The following is a 9226-nucleotide window of genomic DNA, read 5'->3' on the forward strand; positions in this document are numbered from 1 at the left end:
ATTACATCATCCTCCTCTGAAAGTGTTTCTCTCTAAATTGCATTTGAGGTTTCCATTAACAGAGAGAATAACCGAAGTGCTATTTAAAGGTGTTGAACTTCATGTAAAGATATCGTTTGATCTGATGAGCTAAATATAAAAGATAAGTAGGGCCATATGAATTCAGTTTTCACTTTTTTTTTTTTTTTTTTTTTAAATTTCAAACAAAACAAAGTCCACAAAGCTCTGAACTTTCAAAATCAGTCAAATCAGATATCAAAATATTAAACAAATTTTACAGAACACAGAAAAATGTAGTATATTTGTAATCCTGTATATATATTGTTATAATATCAGTTATCAGCCATTAAAAAAAATGGAATTATTGTAATTAATCAGGATTGGTCAAAAATTGACAATGATAATCTGCATATTGATAATGTGTTTGACAAAAAAACATCTCAATTTTGATTACTTTGAATGCAATTTTAAGATGAGAGCCATAAAATGAGATGGACTGCTTTCTGTAACTGTATTTCATTTCGCATATTATAGAGACGTGATCTGCATGATCAGTATCTGTGTCCACACCTCCATCTGAATCATATTAGGCCGCTAGCGACTCGGGGCCGTACAATAGAGCCACTGTGTGAAGTGCTGTCAGTCAAACACGCATGTGCACATGTTCCTCTCTGAAGACTGGGTGTGTGTTTCACATTAAGTTCAATATTTGGTCAGTACGAGTGAAAGTCTGAGAGCTGTGAAAATCTGTAGAACGGCAATCGGAAGTTTGAACGTTTTACTGTGAACCTGTCACACTAGCTATCTCTCAGCTTTTAGTCTTGTAATCTTGCTTCCAATGCTGTCTGCTAAAATTAACTCTCACAAACACAACTTTGTTATTTTTGAAGCTTACGCATGACCAGTTCAATTAAAAAAATATGACATGGAAAACATAAAAGCATCCTGATACTTTCAAAGTTAACAAAAACACTAAACAGTAACAATAATCCACAAAAATAATGATGACTGATGGATCGTGCCACCCAGGCTGTGCTTTGTGGTTTGTTTGAATACTGTCCTTTGGAATGATCTTGATACACAAAAGGCTTCCTGTTTACTGGAATACAATACCCCATACATGCTGTCTGTGTTTGTGTTTGAAGTGAATTCAGCTGATAAAGGAGGAGCGCTTTTGTGTGAAACTGAGTGTAAGCATGTGTGCCGCCCACACAGGAAGTATCATTGACGAACAACAGGAAAAGCTCCGATGGGGAACTCTTCAGGGGCCCTTAGAGTCCATTCCTGACTGAATTTCTTTCCTTTGCTGTTCTTATTTCTTTTTTTTTCTCATCGACACACAAATGTTGTTAGTAGTGATTGCTAGGGCTGACGAGAAGTGTGCTTTTAGGTCTCTAAGTGATTGGAATCTATTTTCACCTGGTGGTCAATAGAACTCTTTTGATGTGGCCTAAGAAGCAACCACTAAGAAATGGGTTAAAATCACCTTGCCAACCACCTACAACACCCTAGTGACGTGGTGAGTTTTACATAAGAAAATGCCATTAATATTTTCTATGTAAAGCAGTTTCTGAGATCTTAATTTTTATGAAGATTCTTTTATAAGTTTTCGTTTATTTATTTATTAACAAATAACAAATATAGTGGAGAGTGTATGAAATAATAGGTAGAGAAGGGGAATGAACTTGGGAAATGTTGCACAGACACGAATATGCCTAACCCTAACCCTGAATAAACTAAAACTGCTTTAAAAAATAATAAATACAATACAGACGTTTAAAAAAAAAAAAAAAAAAAAATACAATTAATAACACAACAAAATGAACTAAAATTAAAGTGAAAAAATATTTAAAAAATAGTCAAATTCAGTATATTAACAAACTATAGTAGTATATCAATGATACTAAAATAACAGTAACAGGACAATGTGGTTTCATTCTAAACGTTGTAGTTTTTTTGTTTTTTTTTTAGAGTGACAAAATCAAGCATAGCATTAGTTCTGGCAGGTCACATCAGTCAAGCTCGCATCAGCTGACTCTCAGCTGATCAACATCTACCTGACCCTTCTCCATCCCCAGCTCCTCCTCTCATCCAGTCAGGATTTGGCATTCTTATTCTCCTATGAATCAGAATAAAATGTGTACATTAAATTATTGAACATTAATGATATCTGCAGTGTGTTTATGTTGGTTCTATTCTGTTTACCCCTAGGAGATTATTGCTGCTGTCCCTGCTCTCATCCATGCTAGGCTGCATGGATACACAGGGAGTTCTTGCTCAGAACAGAACCATACCGCCAATGCAAACTGTATGCTAATTGTCAATCATGTTTGACAATAGTGGTCCTGACAGAAGTAAAATTTTACTGTACATAGAAGATTCTTGTGTGAACACACTCACAAAAGTCAACAAATTAAAACATATTTTAAGTTCTTTACATGCCAGACACTATTGCTTTTTCCCGCTCGCTCTTTAACGTGAACTGAAAGTGCAGCAGGTAATTAGATGAAAAGCCTGAGGCTTCAACATAGGAGATGATGAAAGCTGATGCCTGTCTCTTTGACTTTACATTTGCAAACCAATGAATGTTTCTTGTATTTTAGTACTTTATTATGCAAACTCACTAATGTGTCAAAAATGTGTTTTTTAATAAGTCTTGTTGCACATGCGTGTTTCTTGAAGGATGATCGCTCTTATTGGCTTTCAATTCTAAAAGAAAGTTGCAAAACGTTTTCTGTAAGGGTTGGGGGATAGAAAATAGCATTAGCTCTGTTAAAAAAAAAACCCAACAACAACATTATGCCTATTGAAAGTCCTTGTACTGATAGAAGTACCGACATGTGTGCGTTTCAGATGATGAGTGAGAAGGTGGGAGGTGCAGAAGGAACCAAACTGGATGAGGACTTCAAAGACCTTGAGAGGGTAACACATTTTTAACATTCATTTTCCAATGTCAATGTTCAAGTTCTCCTAAATACAACCTAAACTTCTTTTTTTCTACTTACTGAAAGAAATTCAACCATACAATTGACCAGAAACATCCTCTACACAAACACAAAGATGTGAATGACTGGTCAAAACAAATTCATTGTGGAAAAAAAAAATGAACTAGCAAATAACTGTATAGGATATAACTATCTACTTCCGCTTAGCACAAACTGAAATGCAGTCACAAAATCGCTCATTCATGTTCAGATAATTGTTGGTAATAAATGATGAACAAATTAAAAACAAACACAAAGGCCTTATAATTAGTTTTTTGAATGTTTTGTGATTGTGTCTTTTAAATATAATGTTAAAAAGCCCATTAATACCCATTTTATCCTCCAAAATCACAAATATTTTGCTTAATTGCAGTATCATATTGACACGACTGGCTTTAGTAGTTCTTGACATTAGATTGGACTAAAAAAGTGGCTAATACCACTTCCACCCAAATACGTTAGCTATGCATAACCGGAAGTTCCTCCACCTAGAGAAGTAGCCCCACGTCAGAATGACTACTCATACAACTTTACAGCTTATAAGCGACATTTTACTACATAATTCCAGTAAGAGCTTTAACATTAATACTAGCTTCACATTTCTGCTTTAAACACATTATTTGCATTATTTTTTTAGGTAAACCACAGCAGGCCACAGTCTGTTGAGTTTATTTTGTAAAGAACCCAGAATATTACTTTAACTTGGTATCAGTCAGCTTCCTGAATGTTGTTTTAGGTGTGACCAGTGCTGATTGTTCCAGGTCTGTCTGTGAGAGCTGTAAATGAACGATTAATGAGCAGCCTCTGTTGACAGTGTGATGTAAAGACACACACCTGTTCTCTGACATTTGTGCTTCACAGAAGGCTGACGTCACCAGCAAAGCCATATCAGATGTGCTCTGCAAAACTACAGAATACCTGCAGCCTAACCCAGGTGAAAACATGGACTAAATTAATAAAAAATAATTGCATTACATCACTTGTTCACCAATTGATTCTCTGCAGTGAATGGGTGCCATCAGAATAAGAGTAGAGTCCAAACAGCTGATAAAAATCATCACAATAATCCACACCACTCCAGTCAATTAACATCTTATTAAGTGAAAAAACTGTGTTTGTAAGTAAAAAATCGATCATTAAGATGCTTTTAACTTTAAACCATTGTTTTCTGATGGCACCCATTTATTGCAGAGGATCCATTGCTGAGCAAGTGATGTAATGCTAAATTTCTCAAACTCATCTACATCTTGGATAGCGTGATTTTTTTTTTTCATGAACTATTCCTGTAGTTGACTTTAAAAATGTAGACTTCATATTTTAGTCGTTTTGTTTCTTAAGTAAATCTTGATTTAATTATGTTTAGAGATTTATTCTGGAAAACAAGACAAAAATATTAAGAATAAGGAATTCTTTTTTGTAGTGTATATTTCTTTTCATTCATCTGTCTGTCTGTTTTGTACTGCAGCATCACGAGCGAGGTTGACCATGGTGAACACCATGTCTAAAATGCGCGGGCAGGTGAAGAGCCCAGGTTACCCGCAGGCAGAAGGCCTTCTGGGAGAGTGTATGCTCAAATATGGCCGAGACATGGGAGAGGACACCAACTTTGGTGAGAGGAGTGTTTTTCTTACAAGCAATTACAAAAAACTGTAATTGGAAACAATTTCATTCATATTATTTGCCCAAAGCATAAAAATCTTTCTTGCAGTAACATGTACCAGCACAAACAAAAAATCTATTCAGATTTTCAACATCTCATTTTTAGAGACCTGTCAAACATCTGTGATTAATCTTTATGATATAAGTGTATTATATTTTCTTTGTTTATACAGCTATTCTAAAATCTTTTAATTTGTTTTTTACATAAGATTTTTGTGCATGTTCTCCACCCAATGTGTAGGTGGCGCTTTAGTGGAGATGGGAGAGGCCATGAAGAGACTGGGAGAAGTCAAAGACTCTCTAGACATTGACGTCAAACAGAACTTCATTGACCCTTTCCAAACTATAATCGACAAGGACCTGAAAGACATACAAGCACAAACAAAAAATCTATTCAGATTCTCAGCATCTCATTTTTAGAGACCTGTCAAACATCTGTGATTAATCTTTATGATATGTGTATTATATTTTCTTTGTTTATACAGCTATTCTAAAATCTTTTAATTTGTTTTTTACATAAGATTTTTGTGCATGTTCTCCACCCAATGTGTAGGTGGCGCTTTAGTGGAGATGGGAGAGGCCATGAAGAGACTGGCAGAAGTCAAAGACTCTCTAGACATTGACGTCAAACAGAACTTCATTGACCCTTTCCAAACTATAATCGACAAGGACCTGAAAGACATACAGGTGGAAAACTGCAGTCAAACTACTATCAGTTGCACTCTAAAAGTTTATTCATTTAAAGGGGACATCAGATGCCCATTTTCCACAAATTGGTATATTGGAATTTTTAGCGTCTTCATGAAATATCTGCAACATATTTTGGTTAAAATTCCTCAATGGTTGTGAAAAAACAACACCCTTTTTACCTTGTCAAAAACAGCCCTGTTCACAGCGAGCCGTTTTGGTGCATGTCTCTTTAAATGATAATGAGCTACTGCTCACCCCACCCCTTTCTTCAGTTTTTTGTTTATTCGATGGTGTTACTATCAAAAACAAAACTAATCCACTGCATCCTCAGCATACAGCGTACAACTTTCTGAGGGGCGGAAATATGCCAACACGGGACAGTCTGTCAGCTTTGTGGGTGGGGCTTAAGCAGTATGACATCATACTGTTCAGAAAATCAAAACGGCTTGATAATTGAGAATGTTTACATTTTTTGGGGATTAAATAAAAAGGAGTGAATGGGTTTTTGTCATTGTAGGGTGGTTGTGTCCACACACTGCTAAAACACATTTATATGCAAACACCATGTAAAAGTGATATTTGTATCCGATGTCCTCTTTAAATATGTATGAGTCATGGGCTAAATGTATGAGCATTTGTTTCATATTGTAATTATGGGCTGTAAATAGTAACAATATGCTGTTCCTCAGCATTATCTGAAGAAACTGGAAGGCCGTCGACTGGATTACGACTACAGGAAGAAGCGTCAGGGGAAGATTCCGGATGAGGAGCTCAGGCTAGCAGCAGAGAAGTTCGAAGAGTCCAAAGAAGCAGCTGAAACCAGCATGCAGAACCTTCTGGATACTGACGTAAGTTCACTCCAGCCTATTAGAGTCTCTGAGCACCTCCTTTTTAAAGGAGACATATTATGCCCCTTTTTACAATATGTATATAAGTCTCTGATGTCCCCAGAATGTGTCTGTGAAGTTTCAGCTCAAAATACTCCACAGATCATTTATTATATCATTTTGAAAATGCCTATTTTGAGTGGAAGCAGAAACACGCTGTTTTTCGGGCCTGTCTCTTTAAATGCAAATGAGCTGCTACTCCCCGCCCCCTTTTCCAGAATAGAGCTTATGGATCTTGAGCTTTGGTCTCGTTCTTGAAACTTTGAATGTGGTTTATTTTTGGCTGTTTTTAATGGTTTAATGGTTTTAATGGTTATCAGACTTTGTCACAAATTGCTTTTGTAAAAAGCACCTGCCAAAACAGCAATAAAAATGTTGAGGTGTTGCCATTTAACTACAATTTCAAACTTTGTCATTGGAAAACGTTACAAAACTTGAAAATATCAAAACGATCAAAAATAAAATTACAATTACAAAATACAATAAATTATACTGTATAATTATTTTGGTTGCTTAGATTCTTTTAGGTTGCTTAAAGTAATGAGCAATAGTTAAAGTGATGCTTGTCTGAGAGAACAGCTCTAAAATTCAAATCAGATGGCCCCCTGTTGGAAAGTTTTTATAGTTCAGGACCAGGGAGAGTCATATAATTGTACTGTTGCTACTGTGATCCACATCAGTGAGTGCTGGATATTTTCCAGACAGTCTTCTGAGCCAACACATTTATCAGTCTGTTTTATCGACACGAGAGACTGTGAAAACTTTGGGATGTTTCTGATTATTTGCTACATTGGTCTTAAACGCAGGCCTGTAATTAATCAAGGTCATTAATGTATGCTAACAAAAGGTTCTTCAATTTGCTTTGCATGTACCTTGCAAATACCATGGTACAAGACAAGACAGTAGTAGCCGTTCAGTTCAGTATATATCAAAGTAACATGGTATGACTGTACCATGGATTTTCATAAATATTTACTGCATTTTGCATATTGCATCTTAAAAAAATGCACATGATGTATGACATTAAACTGAAGTATGACTCTTTTGGGTCAACATAGGAATGTTCATTTTCACTTCATTTTATAAAAGTGTTATGATTTATGATTTGGATATAAAGCTCCTTCCAGCTGTTTTCAGGAGCATATTTTGATATTTCATTTTTGCATATAACTGTACTTTTAAACTCTTCAGTATGACTCCTCAAAGGGTTAAGCCCTAGTTTTAATTTATTGATGCGATGTTAGTTTTAACATTGGGTTGTTTGATGTTTATGCTGTGGAAAGCAGTCCTGTTTAAATATCATTGAGATACTATTGTAGCTTTTATTATTGTTTTGAATCAGTTTTTATTTTTCCATTATCATTTTAAAGTTTTGGTAATTTTGTTGTGCATTTTTGTTATTTTTATTATATATTTTTTTTAATACAATATGTCTATAATTTCTGTTCATTATTATATACAAGTTATAGTTTTTATTTATTTATTAAATTAAAATGTTGACTTGGTAACCTGCTGAATTTTTAATTTTTTTTTATTATTTTATTTTATTATTTAATTTCAGTTAACGTTTATTTTATTTCAAATAACGAAACTTGAAACTAGTTAAATTTTAGTTTCAGTTTTAGTTTTCTATAATAAACCTAGCAGAAAGCCACAGGAGTGTAGAGTGTCCTGTTTGTCATTTCATAGAGTTTTAAGGTTTATAATAAGGTTTATGCCAAAAACAAGAAAAAACAGTTTACAAGTTTACTTACTGAGATGTGTTTCCTGAATGCTGAAGCCCTTGTGATGTAGCAGAAATAGATATGCAAAATCAGGCACAGTGACACGTAAAAGAAGCTTACAGACTATAGCTCTTTATTCTAAGGCAATAACATCTTTTCATGTTCTGTATGTGTGTGTGGCTGTGCATTGTATGCGTGCTTTATAGGTGGAGCAGGTGAGTCAGCTCACAGCTTTGGTCGAATCTCAGCTGCAGTTTCACAGACAGTCTATGGAAGTCCTGGAGGAGCTGGCACAGAGAATGAGAGAAAGGTTAGAGATGAAAATCCATTGTATCTTTCTGTCTTCATCACAAAAATAAATATTTGTCATGTCATTCCAAACCTGTTTGACATTGACGCATAAGGAGAAATTTTGATTCATGTTCATGGTAATTTTTCTCTATGTGGTTACAATGAATGGGGACTAAAGCTTTCAAGCTACAAATAGACTGCAAAAGTATCGTAACAACAATATTACAGAAATCCATATGGCCTCTGCACTTTCTTCAAGTGCTCTGTATATAATAAATTCATTTTTCGCTGAAATGTTTTCAGCCTCTTTCTCCTGATAGATGGTTTACCTGTTTGTGTTTGCATGCATTTGTGTTCATGTTTGCGTATGTGCTCTGCAGAGTAAACGAGGCCCAATCTCAGCCGCGCCAGAAACGGATACCTGTGTCCAGACCCAGTTTTGATTGCTCCGAGCCGGATGACTCTAACGGAGGCTGGAATCCGTCAGCTGCGCCACCCTCGTATCCATCCGCAGGTGAGCTCTCCCTGTTCGTTTACATAAGGCTTCAAGTAGTCGTTCACAAAAAAATAAAAATGTACTGAAAGTTTACTCCCTCTCAGGCCATCCAAAATGTAGAGTTTGTTTCCTCATCAGAACAGATTTGGAGAAATTTAGTATTACATCACTTGCTCACCAACAGTGTTGGGGAAAGTTACTTTTAAAAGTAATGCATTACAATATTGCGTTACTCCCTAAAAAAGTAACTAATTACGTTACTTAGTTACTTTTCATGGAAAGTAATGCGTTACATTACTTTTGCGCTACTTTCGCGTTACTTTTTAAATATGAGCAGGGCTTGAATGTTTTTAATATAAGAAGTTCTATTTATAGCAAATATAAAAGCCCTTTCACACCAAAAAGTGTAATGAATAAACCTCAGGCTGAAGGAAAAGTAAATTCACGTCTGTACAGTAGAACGCAGGAGAAGAAACACTCTTCAGCAATAAAAAA

At 35.3% G+C, this 9226-nt stretch overlaps 1 protein-coding gene across 3 annotated transcripts in view; it reads left to right on the forward strand.

Moving 5' to 3' along the window:
* sh3gl1a (SH3-domain GRB2-like 1a) overlaps positions 1 to 9226 on the forward strand; it is a 27337-nt gene that overhangs the window by 5413 nt on the left and 12698 nt on the right. For all 3 annotated transcript variants that reach the window (XM_016519231.1, XM_016519228.1, XM_016519232.1), the window contains exons 2-8: positions 2854 to 2922; positions 3846 to 3918; positions 4450 to 4593; positions 5197 to 5330; positions 6023 to 6181; positions 8151 to 8254; positions 8616 to 8749. In XM_016519231.1, coding sequence (XP_016374717.1) covers positions 2854 to 2922; positions 3846 to 3918; positions 4450 to 4593; positions 5197 to 5330; positions 6023 to 6181; positions 8151 to 8254; positions 8616 to 8749 — 817 coding nt within the window. The remainder of the gene's footprint in view (positions 1 to 2853; positions 2923 to 3845; positions 3919 to 4449; positions 4594 to 5196; positions 5331 to 6022; positions 6182 to 8150; positions 8255 to 8615; positions 8750 to 9226) is intronic.

Source organism: Sinocyclocheilus rhinocerous, unplaced genomic scaffold, assembly GCF_001515625.1.
Source record: "Sinocyclocheilus rhinocerous isolate Xijiao unplaced genomic scaffold, SAMN03320098_v1.1 scaffold898, whole genome shotgun sequence".
In the NCBI taxonomy this organism is placed as follows: domain Eukaryota; kingdom Metazoa; phylum Chordata; class Actinopteri; order Cypriniformes; family Cyprinidae; genus Sinocyclocheilus; species Sinocyclocheilus rhinocerous.